Source organism: Lepisosteus oculatus, chromosome 4 (genome assembly GCF_040954835.1).
Source record: "Lepisosteus oculatus isolate fLepOcu1 chromosome 4, fLepOcu1.hap2, whole genome shotgun sequence".
NCBI classification, from domain to species: Eukaryota; Metazoa; Chordata; class Actinopteri; order Semionotiformes; family Lepisosteidae; genus Lepisosteus; species Lepisosteus oculatus.
Genome location: NC_090699.1, coordinates 10,815,284 through 10,833,589, shown reverse-complemented (window position 1 = coordinate 10,833,589; position 18,306 = coordinate 10,815,284). Strand labels below are relative to the sequence as shown.

Genomic DNA, 18,306 nt, shown 5'->3' with positions numbered 1-18,306 from the left:
AGGGGCCCCGGGCGAGGCTCAGTCGCAGGAGAAGCCGGGCGGAGCAGCGACGCAGCTCTCCGCCGGTGGATGCGGCCTCGCCGGGCTTGGAAACGCTCGCGGCTGGCTGTTGAGTGCGATGTGTGAGCTGGGACACCGTCCCGGAACCCAATTCAGACTACTCTCCTCCCACTGCCTTTTAATCTTTATTAAATTCTTCATTGCTTCATTTCGATTTAATGCGTTTATGATCCACTATCCTAAATATCCAAAAGAAAAAAGTTTTCAAAGAAAAGTTCAATGAAAAATGCTTTATTGGCAAGGAAAATGTTAAAACAATAAAGTAAAAGAAAATCTTTTACATGAAATTGCAGATAGAAAAGCAGAATACTGATGCTAGAACAACAACAGCACAACACTTAACTGAAGTAATATTATTAATATTAATAATTCCTTATATAGCACTTTTCTGGACACTCCACTCAAAGCACTTTACAGGTAATGGGGATCCCCTCCACCACCACCGATGTGCAGCCCCACCTGGATGATGCAACGGCAGCCATAGTGCGCCAGAACGCTCACCACACATCAGCTCTCAGTGGGGAGGAGAGCAGAGTGATGGAGCCAGTTCAGAGAGGGGGATCATTAGGAGGCCATGACTGGTAAGGGCCAATGGGAATTTGGCCAGGACGCCGGGGTTACACCCCTACTCTTTTCAAGAAACGCCCTGGGATTTTTAATGACCACAGAGAGTCAGAACCTCAGTTTTACATCTCATCCAAAGGACAGAAGTAACAGTATGTTACCTGCAGGGACCTATAAAACTGGTTATGAAATCAAGGGGTGTCTCTGTCCTGATTCTTCAGCGTGTGACAGACTGAGCCCCAGGAGTGTCTCTGTCCTGATTTCTCACTGTGAATGACTGAACCCCAGGGGTGTCTCTATCCAGATTCCTCATTGTGAATGACTGAACCCCAGGGGTGTCTCTGTCGTGATTCCTCTCGCTGTGAATGACTGAACCCCAGAGGTGTCTCTGTCCTGATTCCTCACTGTGACAGACTGAACCCCAGGGGTATCTCTATCCTGATTCCTCAATGATTATCTGGCAGGGTGACCCTTTTGTTCACAAGAAGATCAACATCCTGAGGTTCAGACAGAAACTCGGCTCTGATTTGGAAATGAAAGGTTTTTCAGACAGGTGTGAACACTGACTGAATCTCTCGTCGCTGTGGAGCGTGACCGGAAGACGCCCGTGCCCACGGAGAAAAGAGATCGTCAGCTGGCACTCCTGGGGCACCAAGTCCGTGCGATTATATCGAAAGCACCTGCGCTGGGTTCGAGCCCGGATGCACTAGCAGCTGTACCTCTCTGGCCAATTTGAGTGATCTACCACCTCGCGCGAGGCGGCACCTGCTTCTCGCGGCCAAGAGCGAGGGTGCCTTAGGCTGTGACATCACGGTGTTAGGCGTCATCGGGCAGGCAGCGCGCGGAGCGCTCAGTCCCTCCGCAGGGCGAGAAGAGCAGCTGTATCCAGCAATATCGACAGCGACACACATACGCGAATTCTCCTGCCCCAGGTAAGACCCATTCCTGTGAGCTCCAACATGGGCGAATGCGGTGCTCCTGCTGTTCTTAGAGTTGTGTTAACCGCATAATAAGGCAATGTGTTAAAAATGGTCTTTGTGCAAAGTTAACGCTTTGAGTTAGATTCGAGTGGGGTCATTGAAGCACGCCCCAATTCAGGGCTTTAACGCCTCTCGTCTTTGCACGCGTGGGAGACAGATATCTGCGTTCAGACGAAATAATACCGTGTTATGACGAGTTACAGCCGCGAACACTTTTTTTTTCCATAAGAGGCACGGCTCTGCTGGGCACGGCAACAACTCGCGTGTGGCCCAGGAGCTGGCTGTGGGCTTGTTCCGAATTCCCGCAAGTCTTCACACTCGCGTTCGCGCAAGATCGTGTCTGTTTCCTGCAGTTCCGAAGTCAGGCGCATCCGACGCAAGTGGGGGCTGACGGCTTTCGGGTGCTTTGTTTTGAGACGTTCTGCGCTCGACCCGCGGTACCGGCAGACCGACCTTAAGTCTTAAACACGGATTGTCGTATTTTCGGGTTGGGCGAGGACGGACACAGTGACTCAGACACTCGTTGAGTGAAAAACGGCGGTTTATTCGCAGAGAGACAGAGAGAGAGAGAGAGTTGTTGTAAATGTCTGTAATATGTCTGTAGATTTTATTTTACTTTTATTTTTTGTTTCATGTGAGTTTCATTATTTTTATTTGCTTTGGTAACACTGATTGTACCCATCGGTCGTGCTAATAAAGCACCTGGAACTGAATTTAATTGAACTGAGGGGTGGTAGTTACTCAGCGAGAGGGTGGCAATTGGGCACAAGTACAACAGGGGTGCGAAACCAGGGAACTATTTACAAGAATCCGGGCGGTCTCATCACACTGTACGCCCGTTTGGTAGGGGGTCAGCTGCGCTGGTCAGCGGCCTTTCTCGTCCCCGCCCTGACCACTACCATCCCGTCCCGCCCCTCGCCGCGGTTCGGCCGCAGCGCCGGGCGAGTCCGCTTCAATATTCATGAGATCTGAGCGAAAGGTGTTCCACTTCATGTTTACAAAGGACAGTACACACACCCTTGGATACTAATTAATTCACACCAAGGGGTGTGTGTGTGTGGCGATTTTCTGTTTTCTTTCGTGGTAATGAATGGTGCGGTATACAGCGGTACCCGGCAGATGATGTGACAAGACAAGAAAAATGGTTTAAAAAATAAAACACTGAGGACCCCGTAGCCTGCCGGGTGCTGACCTAGTCAGATCGAGCTTCCGGGCTGGAGCCCTCGAAAATCTTCTTTTTATAGGTCAACACGCAGAGTTTGGGAGGCTTCAGCCTTCTCGGTCGCGGGTTTTATCGGTGAAACGCGACTGCTGGAATGACTAGACTTGCGGGACGCGGAAAAAACTTGAAGTGACCCGTGACGGCTCCGTGACGTGGCCTGGCGTTCTGCGCCCGATCCCGAACCGCGGGCTGGGGGGACCCCTGGGGCTTCGCCTTTGGGGTTTCCTTGAATGGTTTGGTTTGGATTTGTTCTTCCCCGCATACGTGCAGGAGCTGCAGTCGGTAGCTCTTCCTCCGCGATGGTTTTCAGGGCCAAGCGAGCTGTCCTTTCCCTCGGAGTGTGACGGCTTAAGAGACACACACGCTAGACGCGTCGCTGCCAGACCTGCATCCGTGAGCGAAATCCGGGCCGGCGCTCGTGCTGCTAACCCTTCCGGCGCTGGACGGGCTCCGACTTCCTGGAGCCGCGCGACAGCTTTGCTTCTGCAGTGAACGATGCTGTTTAAATACCGGCTCCTGGAGTTAATGGAAGGTGTGGTGGTTAGGAGAGAGCGCGGGGAAAAACGTGATGTTTGAGGACTGGTCAGTGTGTCTGTCCTGTCCTGATGGACTGGTGTCCTGTCCAGGGTGTGTGTGTCTGTGTGCTGTGATGGACTGGTGTCCTGTCCAGGGTGTGTGTCTGTGTCCCGTGATGGACTGGTGTCCTGTCCAGGGTGTGTGTCTGTGTCCTGTGATGGACTGATGTCCTGTCCAGGGTGTGTGTGTGTCCCGTGATGGACTGGTGTCCTGTCCAGGGTGTGTGTGTCCCGTGATGGACTGGTGTCCTATCCAGGCTGTACCCTTCCTTATCCCTGTTGCTTGCTGGGATAGGCTCCGGCTCCCCTGCGCCCCCGAACCGGTTGACGCAGCTGGATAACGGGTGGGTGACGTGTGATAAGGCAAGGCCCACCGCATACAGCCCGTATCTGATGCTCCTCTGACCCCTGACCTTCTCCTGCCAATGTGCCCACCCCCTGGAACTGTCAGTCAGCTGCGAGACACAAGGATGATTGTCTTCCTGCTCACCTCACGCCACTGCTCCGGTCGGGAAACCCGGGGTTAGTAATTGCAATAGGGATACATTTCCCGCCGCGCTCAGATTCCACACGAGCTCAGTCCCGTTTCCAAAAGGTGGCGACCGGAGGTAAGGAGGTAAGGAGGGGCGACCGGCATGGGGGGCCCCATCAGCGGGAGCAGGAAGGACCCCCGTGGAGATCGGGACAGCGTACGAATGTGACATCTCCGTGTCTAGGTCTTGTGGCCTCAGGAAATCATCCCACCTCTGTTGCTATTAATGAATTGCAGCACCAGTCAAAGGTTTGAGCACACCTCCTGGAAACCAGGTATTTCATGATTATCTCTGCCTTGATCTGTATAAACACGTCTATCAACACTTAATATTTAATTACACATGATATGTGTAATTAAATATTACACCCCAGAGCAGTGGCTCTGTGCCAAGGAGCTGTGCCTGTGCCTGTGGCTGGAAGGCTTGCCAGTTCAAATCCCGCAGCTAGCAGAGGAATCCTACTCCGCTGGGCCCCTGAGCGAGGCCCTCAACCCCAGCTGCTCCAGGAGTGCTGTACAATGGCTGACCCTGCGCTCTGACCCCCAGCTTCTCTCTCTGTGTCTCATGGAGAGCAAGCTGGGGTCTGGGAAAAGACAAATTCCTAACACAAGAACTTGTATAGGGCCAACTTATCCTCTTAAGTGAACTGCAACACCCAAAGCAAGCGGATTTCAGGCTGAAGCCCGGGTTAGTTGACAGTCAGAAATGTGTATAACAAGTGTAGACACGTTTATACAGTTTATAGCACAGATAATCATGACAAACCTGGTTTCAAACACGTTTACTCAACCTTTGACTGGTACTATATATTAGCGATCTATGTGTGCCGGCAGCATGGTGGCTGATTGGTTATATGGCCAGCAGCCATATCGCTCTGCAGCTCACAGCTGGCAGCCCCACTGCAGCTCAGCAGGTGTGAGCCTGGCCAGTACCTGGATGGGAGACTCCTGGGAAAGCTTAGGCTGCTGCTGGAAGAGGTGTAAGTGGGGCCAGCAGGGGGCGCTCACCCTGCAGTCTGTGTGGGTCCTAATGCCCCAGTACAGTGACGGGGACACTATACTATAAAACAAAAAGGTGCCGTTTTCTGGATGAGATGTAAAATCGCCATCCTGACTTTTTGTGGTCATTAAAAATTCCAGGGCTTTTCTTGAAAAGAGTAGGGGTGTAACCCTGGCATCCTGGCATCCTGGCCAAATTTCCCAATGGCCCTTACCAGTCATGGCCTCCTAATAATCCCCATCTCTGAACTGGCTTCATCACTGTGCTCTTCTCCCCACTGTGAGCTGGTGTGTGGTGAGAGTACTGGAGCATCATCCAGGTGAGGCTGCACACTGGTGGTGGTGGAGGGGATCCCCATTACCTGTAAAGCACTTTGAGTGGATTGTCCAGAAATGTGCTATATAAGTGTAAGCTATTATTATTATTATTATTATTATTATTATTATTATTATTATTATTATTATTATTACTGTCCCACTGTGCTTCAAGAGAACTACTATCATGCCCCTGCCTGAAACAACCAAGGTGTCATGTCTGAATTACTACCGCCCGGTGACACTCACCTCAGTAGTCATGAAGTGCATGGAGAAACTGGTGAGGGGACACATCAACAGTATTGTCCCAGACTCCCTGGACCCCCTGCAGTTTGCTTATAGGAATAATAGGTCAGTGGCCAATGCTGTCTCACTGGCCCTTCACACCACCTGGACAAGAGGAGCACCTGTGCCAGGATGTTATTTATTGACTGCAGCTCAGCCTTCAACACAACTGTGCCAGGCAGGCTGGTGGTCAAGCTCAGGGGTCTGGGCCTCAACAACTCCATCTGCAACTGGGTCCTGGACTTCCTGACAGTTGGGGGTTGAGAGGGGTACCCCATCTCGTACCGCCATTGTGTGGCATCTGAGTTGAGTTGGCATCTGTCCCGGATCGGATGAAGCTGTCTTGGAAACAAGACGGATCGACGAACAGACAATCGCGTACCATCTCCTTTGTTATTTGCCCGATGGAAGAGAACGGTCGATTCCAAAGTTCAGAGTGCAGAGAAACACTGGAAAACACCTTGAGCGGGAGCAGCTGGATTCCAGAGCACGAAGAAGGAAGCTGATATAAATCTTTACATCCCCAGATTGTTAATTGATTAAATGACTAGAAATACAGTAGGATCACAGCCAATAATACACTGAGACCACTGAAGAAAGCGTGTGTGTGTGTATACAGTGTGTCCAGTAAGAGTCTGTACAGGTGTGTGTGTGTATACAGTGTGTACAGTAAGAGTCTGTACAGGGGTGTGTGTGTGTACAGTGTGTCCAGTAAGAGTCTGTACAGGGGTGTGTGTGTGTATACAGTGTGTCCAGTAAGAGTCTGTACAGGTGTGTGTGTGTATACAGTGTGTCCAGTAAGAGTCTGTACAGGGGTGTGTGTGTGTACAGTGTGTCCAGTAAGAGTCTGTACAGGGGTGTGTGTGTGTATACAGTGTGTCCAGTAAGAGTCTGTACAGGTGTGTGTGTGTGTATACAGTGTGTCCAGTAAGAGTCTGTACAAGTGTGTGTGTGTGTGTGTATACACTGTGTCCAGTAAGAGTCTGTACAGGTGTGTGTGCGTATATACAGTTTGTCCAGTAAGAGTCTGTACAAGTGTGTGTGTGCAGTGTGTCCAGTAAGAGTCTGTACAGGGGTGTGTGTGTGTATACAGAGTGTCCAGTAAGAGTCTGTACAGGTGTGCGTGTCTACAGTTTTTACAGAAATCCTGAAGTCTTTCCTGTTGTCTGTGTCTGAGCTCTGTGTGTCTGTGTGTTGCAGGGAGGGCCGAGTCTCAGCCCAGTGGGATGGAAGAGAGCCAGATTCGGCGTGGAGATTACATCAGGAAGGTGTGCCTCTGCTTCTCTGTCTGACTCGTGGACTGCCCCTCTCTGCACCAAAAAGTCCCTGTTAAGCAAACTGTTAAGCTTTTAATGTGTGTAGTTTAAGTATAGATGTTTGAGCAGGGAGGTACATCAGCATGCGCTGGCTGTGAAGGAACAGGTAAAGTTTAATTCCCAGCTGGAAGTTAAATACTTGAATGACGTTTAATAAAGTCTGTGCGTCATTAATTCAATAACTTATTGAGATGGATAATGGCGTGCGGCTGGACTATTGCTACATGAAGGGAAGGAAATGATTCAATTACCAGCTTTCAGGCAGCATAGTGACACAGTGGTCGGCATTCTGACTTGCAGTGCTGGGGCCCTGGGTTCGATTCCTGGGGTACTGTCTGTGTGGAGATTGCATGTTCCCCCGGGGTTCATGTCGAATTTGCTCCCGCAGTCCAAAGACATCCTGATAGTTTAATCCGCTTCTGAGATACTTGGCCCTGGTGCGGGTGTGGATGTGTGTCTCTGTCTGCCCTGTGACGGACTGGCGTCCCATCCAGGGTGTGCCCTGCCCTTCTGCCCACTGCTTGCTGGGATCAGGTCCAGCTCCCAGTGTCCCTGAATTTCACGATGCACTTAGAAAACGGGACAGATTCTTGACCTCGTGGTGCTGGAGGACAGAAATTCATCCTTAAAGTTTAGTCCCGATTAACTCCAGGCACAGCGGTGTTTTATGCTGCACATGATACAGTCATCTCATTGTCAGTGCAACTTTTTTCTTTTGAAGCGGACTGTCTGGTGCCTTTCTCACAGTTTTCCCTGAGCTGTTTCCTGGCACGCGTCTGCAGTCTCAAATGGCAGGGTTTTAAACAAAACACAGATAAACAGAATAATTGTTTTTCCCCCCTGAGCAATACCCACTGTTGATTTCAACACCCAGAGCTAGAACACCCAGGAGCAGGAAATAGTGCCGAACCAGGTTTGGTTAAGTTTATATTGGCCAACATCCCAACCTGACAGACAACAGTTTAGCATCCCCTTACAGAAGCTTATTAGCGCCAATGAGAAAACAAAAAACCTTGTACTGTATATACCAGATAGTATTGCGTCAACACGCGAAAATAATTTGCATTTAAACGAGCAAATGATTGCGTTTATATAAGAAAATTAGTGCGTTCGACCGCAATAGTTAATTTGTGAACAATGTTGCCTGATATATTAATATCTTGCGTTAAATATGAAATAATATTGTCCCGTACCAACTAGCATTGGCTTTAGCAACAGCAGATAATCGTCACACTCCTCTTTTTGGGGAAAACAAATCGAAAGAAGAAGCACGTGTTCTGTCGTTTGTGTATGTTAAACGCGTGTTGTTCTCGCCTTTTCGGGACGTTGTTCTTGATGTGAAGCCGCAGAAACGTGTCCTGCACATCATTTTTTTTGCCGACTCTTGAGACATTGAACAGACTACATTCACGGTGACGTGACAGCGAGACCTGTGCCGACTGCTATGGTCTGTAACGGTGAACAGCGAGCAAACTGTGTGACGGGTCGTGTACCGTCCTGGAGTTCGTCCTATCTCTGTACATTTCACGTCTGTGCACAGACACTGCTAATTCTCCCTTCCACCTACACTTTTCCCGCATTTGGCCGTGTTAAATCCAAATTCAAATGCATTTGATGTCGGCACACTGTGGTCTAAAAGCTTTTGAGGACTTGTCGACTGACCAACGATTACAGGAACACTACGCCAACAGCAGGCATGATTTCTGACTGTCATTATCGTAAATGTATTCCGTTCAGAGTCGGTAAAAGCCCTTCTGCAGTTCTGCAGTTGGCTTGTACTGTTGGAAACGTGAAGTACAGCGCAGCGCCAGTGAGTATTCCTGGGTTAAACACACGTGTGTTTGCCGCCGTTTCCGTCACGAGTAGAAATCCAACTGCATGCTATTCACGATGAGAAGCGGTGCTAATTAGCTTCCGTATGCCCTCCTCAAACCTGTTTTCTGACTTGCTTGCTCAAAACCTTTGCGTGAGAATTGCTGGTATGTTGGCCTTTACACGTCTCAACAAACAGCGTGTGTGCTCCTGGCCACCAGCTGACATTCTGGGCCATAAATCATGTCCGAATGACTGGTCATTAATTTGTTTCCATTTGGTTTCCAAACCCTTTCTCAGCCTGTAGTCAGGTTAAACAAAGGAAGTAAGGAACAGTGTGAATGTGTGATGAAGCAGTTTTATCCGCACTGCAGGCAATAGAGTTTGTTGATATATGTCAAGATTTTTTCTCTTTCTCCTCGGTGAGCTTCTGTGCTGTAACATTCATCACTTTCTCTCATTTTACTGATTGCCCCCAGTTGAAAAATCATATTTAATAGTGTTAGAAAGCAGTTAGAGCTTTCAAACATGTCTCTGATGTTGTCCAGATGTTTGGTGTGCAGACTGTGCTGTATCTCTCTCTGACTCCAGGTGTTCAGTGTGCTGTATCTCTCTGACCTCAGGTGTTCAGTGTGCTGACTGTGCTGTATCTCTCTCTGACTCCAGGTGTTCAGTGTGCTGTATCTCTCTGACCCCAGGTGTTCAGTGTGCTGACTGCGCTGTATCTCTCTCTGACTCCAGGTGTTCAGTGTGCTGACTGTGCTGTATCTCTCTCTGACTCCAGGTGTTCAGTGTGATGACTGTGCTGTATCTCTCTCTCTGACTCCAGGTGTTCAGTGTGCTGACAGTGCAGTTGCTGGCGATCCTGAGTGTCCTGTGTCTGCTCCTGCTCTGTGAGCCCCTGAAGGAGTTCGTGAAGACCAACCTCTGGATCTCCCTCAATTCCTACCTCATCTTCATCCTGGTTTCCGCCGTGCTGCTCTTCTGCCTGTCCTGCAGGAGGGCCGTGCCCCGGGGCACTCCAGGCATGGTGGGTAGCGAGATCAGCCTTCCTTGTTGTGGTGATTGGTGTCCCATGGGTGCTCCCTGTCCGTACAGCCGTGCTGCTGGGACGGGGCCGGAGGCATGCCGTTCCGCTCGTGCAAGTCGCTGTCGTGTTCAGGGCAGCGGGGTGGTGAGTTGGCCCCCTGGAGTCCGCCGCCCAGTTTCACTTTCCAGGTTTCAGTTGCCACATGTCTTGAGCGCGCAGGCCACTGGGTGGCGCTGCTCGGGCTGGTGCGCGGCGCCCGGGGAACGTGGGTGCGTACCGGATGTCGCCGCTCTGGGCTGTGGCGTCGTGGGGCGAAACGCTTCGCTCGGGGCGGCGGGGCGCTGGCTCGGCTGGGCATTGGGGAAGCTCCCAAAATCCCCTGCTGCCTCGCCGCTGTCGGCCATCTTGAAGAAGAGGGGTTCTGCTGCGGCCAGGGCTGAGGGCGCTCCCCCGTGGGGTGTACCGTTGAGGTTCTCCGTGCGGCCGACGGGCCCACGGCCGCGAATGGCCGCAGCGTGTGATGGGGCGTGTTCTGGGGCTTCTACCCTGGGTTGGGTCTGTCTGGTCACCCTGTAGCCCCCCCACTACTGCAACCATATCTCATCTGGCTGTCTCTACACCTCCCTCTATCTCGAGGGACTATCTCTCTCTGACTCCAGGTGTTCAGTGTGCTGACTATGCTGTATCTCTCTCTCTGACTCCACGTGTTCAGTGTGCTGATTGTACTGTATCTCTCTCTCTGACTCCAGGTGTTCAGTGTGCTGACTGTGCTGTATCTCTCTCTGACTCCAGGTGGTCAGTGTGCTAACTGTGCTGTATGACACCAGGTGTTCAGTGTGCTGACTGTGCTGTATCTCTCTCTGGCTCCAGCAGTTCAGTGTGCTGTATCTCTCTCTCTGACTACAGGTGTTCAGTGTGCTGTATCTCTCTCTGACTGCAGGTGGTCAGTGTGCTGACAGTGTCTCTCTCATGTGCAGAGGTGGGGAATCGGTTGTGAAAAACTGAGCTGTGTCCTTGACCCGCTGATTGGCTTGGTGGGTCCTGGGGTTGATCTTGCACACCGGGGGTTCGTGTGGCTGAGCCCATCATGCGTTGTGTGTCTCTGTGTGTTGACAGAGAGTGATGACCCTCTGCATGTCCTGTATCGTCTCCACTGTGGCTGCCTTCCACAGTGTCCCAGCTGTGGCCGTCGCCCTGGGCTGCACGCTGGCCATCAGCTCCGCCGTGTTCGTCTGCACCACCCAGGTAATGACCATTCGCTTGGCCTGCTGCTCTGTGCTGGGCTGGGGGCTGCGCTCCTGCTGCTGCGCCTGTTGACTGCACTGGTGTCTGTGCTGCTGTGCGTAATGGGCAGGTGCATGATTGCACTGTTTCACACTCTGCAGGATTGTGTGAGTGTGAGGTTGTGTAATATTGTAATATTGAAGTTCTTGATTGTAGTGTTTCACACTCTGCACTCTTGTGTGAGTGTGAAGTTGTGTAATAATGAAGAGCACGATTGTGTTGTGTCATAGTACAATATTGCACTGTCTTGCAATATTGTGTGAGTGTGAAGTTGTTTAATATTGAAGAGCATGATTGTACTTTGTCACGGTACAATAGTGCACTGTCTCGCACTATTGTGTGAGTGTGAGGTTGTGTCTTATTGACGTACATGATTGTACTGTTTCACATTCTGCACTATTGTGTGAGTGTGAGGTTGTGTCTTATTGATGTACATGATTGTACTGTTTCACACTCAGCACTATTGTGTGAGTGTGAGGATGTGTAATAACAAAGTGCACAATTGTACTGTGTCACACTTTGCAGGACTGCACTTCCCTGCACTACTGAGTGAGCATTGCACTGTCATTATGCTGGGCTGTGCTCTTCTCTTCTGCCGTATTGTATTATACCGAGCATTGCATTGAGGAAGCCAGTACTGTATCAGTCCAGGCAGTTTAAATTGTCATTCGAACTCTGCACAACTTGCCCACAGCTGACACACTGTATGTGCTGCGCTGTGCTGTGCTGCCCCGCTGATGTCTTGAATGCTGTGTTGAACTCTGCTGTGCTGTACTGTAACTCTTGCTGCAGGTCATGTTCAATCTGGCTCTTTCCAGTGTTTGTACACTGACACTTTTTTACATGTTCTGCGACGGGTGACTCATCAAAAACCTGCTTAGCAGGACCGACGCAGGTGAACCCTGTTTTGTTTCATTATTCTTTTGTTTTTATCGCTCCTAGAAGCTCCTATCTTGTCTGCTGGAGCGCAGGCTAGGCCAGAAACGTTTTAGTGCTTCTGATGAGCGCAGTTTACAAGACGCCGCACAAGCCACCCCCATCCTGGGTTCGTCTCGAGCCCTGCCCGTGGCGATGCTTTTTAAAAACGTGTCCTACTGGACACGAATGTGGGATCATTGACTTCGTTTTTAAGAATCCCTTGTGGTCCTGAGGCCCAGGTGGCCTTGGATGACAGACTTCCTGGGCGCGTGTGTGGTGCAGAAGTAGAATGGTGATAGACTTGATGGTGTCAAGAGTGCGACTAAATGGAAGTTGTTAACTGAAGATAACAACGACAGTTTCACCCATCCATCTGTTTCTGGGAAGCTGGAGCCCATCCCAGCAAGACATGGGAGCACGACAGGACACCAGTCCATCACAGGACACGCACACACACACATCCTGGACAGGACACCAGTCCATCACAGGACACGCACACACACACATCCTGGACAGGACACCAGCCCCTCACAGGACACACTCACACATCCATCCCCTGGACTGGACACACACACACACCCACCCCCTGGACTGGAGACACACACCCACACCCACCCACACCCTGGACAGGTCACCAGTCCATCACAGGACACACAGACACATCCACCCCCTGGACCAGACACCCGCACACACGCACACACACACACGCGCACACACAGAGACACACGCACACACCCTGGACAGGACACCAGCCCATCACAGGACACACACACACCTTGGACAGGAAACCAGCCAATCACAGGACACACTCACACACACCCACCCCCTGGACCGGACACACACACACACCCACCCCCTGGACCGGACACACACACACACACCCTGGACAGGACACCAGCCCATCACAGGACACACTCACACACACCCACCCCCTGGACCGGACACACACACACCCACCCCCTGGACCGGACACACACACACACACACCCTGGACAGGACACCAGTCCATCATCAGCAGCCATGTCACCCTGCAACTCACAACTGGCAATCCACTGAAGCTAAGCAGGTGTGAGCCTGGTCAGTACCTGGATGGGAGACCTCCTGGGAAAAACTAAGGTTGCTGCTGGAAGAGGTGTTAGTGGGGCCAGCAGGGGGCGCTCACCCTGTGGTCCACGTGGGTCCTAATGCCCCAGTATAGTGATGGGGACACTATACTGTAAACAGGTGCTGTCCTTTGGATGAGATGTAAAACCGAGGTCCTGACTCTCTGTGGTCATTAAAAATCCCAGGGCGTTTCTCGTTTCTCGAAAAGAGTAGGGGTGTAACCCCGGCGTCCTGGCCAAATTTCCCATTGGCCTTAACCAATCATGGCCTCCTAATAATCCCCATCTATGAATTGGCTTCATTACTCTCTGCTCTCCTCCCCACTAATAGCTGATGTGTGGTGAGCGTTCTGGCGCACTATGGTGGTTGATGCTATCCAGGTGGATGCTGCACATTGGTGGTGGTGGAGGGGAGACCCATTACCTGTAAAGCGCTTTGAGTGGAGTGTCCAGAAAAGCGCTATATAAGTGTAAGCAATTATTATAATTATTATTATAATTATTATTATCACAGGACACACACACATCCATCCCCTGACATGCAGACAGCACCCCAGGTCTGAAATTGAACCCAAGGCCACCAGCGCCTCCCTGATCTCACTCGGCTGTTCTGGGAATGCAGGTCTGGGCCTGAGTGAGGGGTGGAGAGACAGAGAGGCGAGGGGTCGAGCCGGCGGGGGGAGAGGGGGCAGGCTCGGGTTCGGGGGAGGTGGAGAGACAGAGAGGCGAGGGGTCGAGTAAGCGGGGGGAGAGGGGGCCGGCGGAGGGGCAGGGGCGACGGGGAAGCGCTGTGCTGTCCTCCTCTCCTCGCCCACTCTGCCGTGTGTGTCTTCCAGACGTTTCTGGGCTCCTGCTCCTCCTCCTCCTGGGGCGGCGCCCTGCTCCTGCTCCTGCTGGTCTCCGTGGTGCTCGGCTTCATCTCCGGGGTCTGGTACTCCAGCACCCTGGGGTTCGTCTTCAGCAGCCTGGGGACCCTACTCTTCTCCATGGTAACCACCCTGCCCTCTCCCTGCGCGATTCTCCTCCCCCCGTGTCCCGCGTGTGCTCTCACACAGCACTGCAGGGAAAAGCCCTTGAAACTGAGAACAGGAGGCTCTTCCTTACACAGAGGGTGGTGGGGGTGTGGAACAGGTTCTGTACACAGAGGGTGGTGGGGGTGGGGAACAAACTGCCCAGCCTTGTTGTTGAAGCCGATACCCTGGCTTCTTTTCAGTCAGGCTGGGCGCATAAACAAATATTGACTTCCTGTTTGGATGTGTGAGAAGACAAGGTGGCTGGATTCTGGCATACAGCTCTGGGCTCCTCTCAACTGACAGCCACACTCTGCAGACTGCTTTCATTCCTCACCATGCGAGGGGTGTGAGTGAGTGAGTGAATGAGGGGTGTGAATGTAAAAGAGTGAAGAGATTCACACTGGGAGCTCTGCCGCACTCTCCTGTGTGAGGGTGTATCGCTGTGTCTGTGTGAGTCTCACTGTCTCACTATCACTGTGTCTGTGTCAGTCTCACTGTCTCACTATCACTGTGTCAGTCTCGGTCAGCGACAACGCCCTTCCGTCTCTCTCTGCAGTGTTTGGCAGAGGACAGCCAGGCGGTGCTGAGCACAGAGCCCACAGACACCAGCCTGGAGGAGCACAGCTTCGCTGCCCTCGTCCTGTCCCTGGACATCAGCATGATCTTCATCTACCTGCTTCTGCTCAGCGACTAGCACTGGCTGGGACACACACTCTCTCCATGTCACACACACACTCTCTCTCTGTGACACACACACACTCCCTCTGTGATGCGCACACACACACTCTCTGTGACACAGATATTCTATGATACACACTCTCTCTGTGACAAACACACTCTCCATGTTACACACACACAGACACACTCTCTCTGTGACACACGCACACTGTGATACACACGCATCAAGTGATACACTGAGATACAGACATACAGTGATACACACATTGTGATGAACACACCAGCATTCCCTACTGGGAAACCGTGCACACCTACACAACACAAGTTCTGTACTACGAACATTCACGCAATCATTATCACAGCATCATCACAGACCCCCGAACGCTGTCACTAAGAAAAGTGTCATATGTTTAGTCCTTATATTGTGCTGTTTTTATAATAATTGCTTACACTTCTATAGCGCTTTTCTGGACACTCCACTCAAAGCACTTTACAGGTAATGGGGATCCCCTCCACCACCACCAGTGTGTAGCATTCACCTGGATGATGCAACAGCAGCCATAGTGCGCCAGAACACTCACCACACATCAGCTATCAGTGGGGAGGAGAGCCGAGTAATGAAGCCAATTTATAGAGGGGGATTATTAGGAGGCCATGACTGGTAAGGGCCAATGGGAAATTTTGCCAGGACACCGGGGTTACACCCCTACTCTTTTTGAGAAACGCCCTGGGATTTTTCATGACCACAGAGAGTCAGGACCTCGGTTTTACATCTCATCCAAAGGACGGCGGCTGTTTAAAGTATAGTGTTCCCGTCACTATACTGGGGCATTAGGTCCCACATAGATCGCAGGGTGAGCACCCCCTGCTGGCCCCACTAACGCCTCTTCCAGCAGCAACCTTAGTTTTTCCCAGGAGTCTCCCATTCAAGTACTGATCAGGCTCATACCTGCTGAGCTTCAGTGGGCTGACAGTTGTGAGTTGCAGGGTGATATGGCTGCTGGCTATGTATCCTCTTTTACCATCAACCCTGCTTTGGGATATTTTTGGTATGGAAGGTGCTTTATAAAATAAAGTGTATTGTGATGATTATAAGCAGTGGGACAGCAGGGTAGCACAGTGGTCTGCCATGCTGCCTTGTAGTACTGGGACCCTGTGGTCAATGTTCTCCCTGTGTTTGCCTGGGTTTCCTCTAACAGTCCAAAGACATGCTGGTGAGGCCAATCAGTTTCTGGGAAAACTGCATCTGGTGTCCTGTCCTGTCGTGTGTGTCCTGTGATGGACTGGTGTCCTGACCAGAGCGTACCCTGCCATGTGCCCAGCACCTTGCTTGCTGCAATAGACTTTGGCTCCCACCTGACCCTGTACTTGGTGAAGTGGTTAGAAAAAGGATGAAAGCATTATTAACAACAATATTACTTTTTAGAGAAGTGGTGTTGGTGGACCAGCAGGTGGCGCTGTGTGCTCTTTTCCCAGAATTTCCCCCTGAATGGGAGGGGCCAGTCAGGCACACTGGGTCATCAGAGGTGCCTCCCTTCCAGTGAGCTGCAAAACTGACGTGGTCCCTCCTATGGACCCTGAGAGAGAGGCCAAGGCTGTGGGGTGAGACAGGGCTGCAGCCTGAGCCCAACACTGTTCAATATCTATATCAACGAATTAGCAGGAATGTTAGAACCGTCTGCAGCTCCTGGTCTCACACTATACGACACAGAAATCAAGTTCCTGCTCTACGCAGATGACCTGGTCCTGCTGTCGCCCACAGAACGGGGGCTGCAGCAGAACCTGGCACTGCAGGAGCAGTACTGTCAGACCTGGGCACTGCTGGAGCAGTGATGTCAGACCTGGGCACTGAGGGAGCAGTAATGTCAGACCTGGGCACTGCTGGAGCAGGACTGTCACACCTGGGCACTGCTGGAGCAGGACTGTCAGACCTGGGCACTGCTGGAGCAGGACTGTCACACCTGGGCACTGCTGGAGCAGGACTGTCAGACCAGGGCACTGCTGGAGCAGTAATGTCAGACCTGGGCACTGCTGGAGCAGGACTGTCACACCTGGGCACTGCAGGAGCAGTAATGTCAGACCTGGGCACTGCTGGAGCAGGACTGTCACACCTGGGCACTGCTGGAGCAGTAATGTCAGACCTGGGCACTGCCAATTAGACTGGAGCCAGAACAGGGATACAGGAGGTGGGCACGTAGTTTTCAGATTGTTCAGGGCGTCTGGCTGGATTCCTACCTGCCCAAATTCTGTCTCTCTGTCCACTCATGGCTTCCTAAATAATCCCCATCTGTGAACCGGCGTCAACACTCTGCTGTCTGCTACCAGTAAAGCACTTTGAGTGGAAAGCAAAAAACACGTAAGCATAAGGAATTAATTTACTTTCTTGATCTGCTCGCTCCACACTCCCACAACTCTCTGTGCAAAGAGGTGTCTCCCGTTCTCAGTCTGAAACGCCCTCCACCTTAGAAAGCAGAGAATATTGGAAACCTTCTTTTAAAATTATTTTACTAACTAAAATGGATACAATAGAGCACGCACATATATACATACAACCCTATAAATAACCGTCGGGAGTACGTGCTATAATACAATGAGACTTTGTGAAAAACGATTAAACAAGGTCAATTAAGATCGGGTCCGCAGAGCTTGCATGTGCTTGCAGTTTGGTATAGTCTGTAAAAAAAACTGTTTAGCAGACCTGTGTGAATGAGGCGATTCTGAGGAGCTTTTGTCCGAGAAGCGTGTTCAGTGTCTCTAGTTCAAGAAGGATGTGCCCCTTCCGTCCTCCTCGTTAGTATAGTGGTGAGTATCCCCGCCTGTCACGCGGGAGACCGGGGTTCGATTCCCCGACGGGGAGACGCTGGCTTTTCCTTTTCTCCTCAGCTGTCATTGCCATGAGCTATGTGCGTCATGCAGCTGGGGAAGTATGTCATCGCTGAACGGGAGCCTTTTGCAAAACTGTTTTCGTCCTAGAGCACGCACACGACGTGCACTCGCGTTACAAAGCCCTCGCGTCCAGATAACATCAGGCAAACGGAAAAAGCTGTCTGTGTCAGAAGTGGGATTCGAACCCACGCCTCCAGGGGAGACTGCGACCTGAACGCAGCGCCTTAGACCGCTCGGCCATCCTGAGTCGATGACCAGTCCGTGTCGCCTGCTCTTGCAGTCTGCGGTCTGGAACCTGTGACCCGGCCGCGCTGCAGCTCTTTCGATTCCCACGTTGAGGTTCACCGCCGCTCACACCGCGGAAGTACATAGCGTGCACCTGTCATGGCTCTGAGGAAAGGAGCAAAAGACAACAAAACACCCGCTGGCCCGTACGGGGATCGAACCCGCGACCTTGGCGTTATTAGCACCAGGCTCTAACCAACTGAGCTAACCGGCACCTCGTTACACGTTACCCCACCCCACGGAAAAAAAAAAACGAAGTGTGTGTGTGCGTGTGCTCTCATTGGTTGACATGAGCGAGGGCGGGACAAAGAGGCAGGGGTTTTGATACAACCGGCCGTTTCTTTTAAAAGGATGAGAGCAGCGTTTTTCGCATTGGCCTGCGGGGGATGTTATTTTTAGTGTCTGGTCTGGTTAAGTTTGCTGGTGAATGCTTCTGACTCTCACGGACA

General features: G+C 51.5%; 1 protein-coding gene and 1 non-coding gene across 2 annotated transcripts; both read left to right on the top strand.

Annotated features, from left to right (window-relative positions):
• The first annotated feature begins 1,452 nt into the window (after window positions 1–1,452).
• On the top strand, window positions 1,453–16,539 carry LOC107076189 (protein lifeguard 1-like). The gene is made up of 6 exons (XM_069188643.1): window positions 1,453–1,556; window positions 6,733–6,800; window positions 9,490–9,690; window positions 10,807–10,935; window positions 13,832–13,984; window positions 14,565–16,539. The coding sequence occupies exons 2-6, from the start codon at window positions 6,759–6,761 to the stop codon at window positions 14,700–14,702; spliced, it is 663 nt and encodes a 220-aa protein (XP_069044744.1). The 5' UTR covers window positions 1,453–1,556; window positions 6,733–6,758; the 3' UTR covers window positions 14,703–16,539.
• A 932-nt stretch (window positions 16,540–17,471) lies between these two features.
• On the top strand, window positions 17,472–17,543 carry trnad-guc (transfer RNA aspartic acid (anticodon GUC)). The gene has a single exon. It is a non-coding gene; the product is annotated as a tRNA-Asp (tRNA).
• The last annotated feature ends 763 nt before the right edge of the window (window positions 17,544–18,306 follow it).

What these genes read in the sequence shown, in the direction of transcription:
- LOC107076189 (XM_069188643.1), top strand. Translation starts at nt 6,759, where the DNA reads ATGGAAGAGAGCCAGATTCGGCGTGGAGATTACATCAGGAAG. An exon ending in TGTTCGTCTGCACCACCCAG is followed by an intron (nt 10,936 to 13,831) that starts GTAATGACCATT and finishes TGTGTCTTCCAG; the next exon opens with ACGTTTCTGGGCTCCTGCTC. An exon ending in GGACCCTACTCTTCTCCATG is followed by an intron (nt 13,985 to 14,564) that starts GTAACCACCCTG and finishes CTCTCTCTGCAG; the next exon opens with TGTTTGGCAGAGGACAGCCA.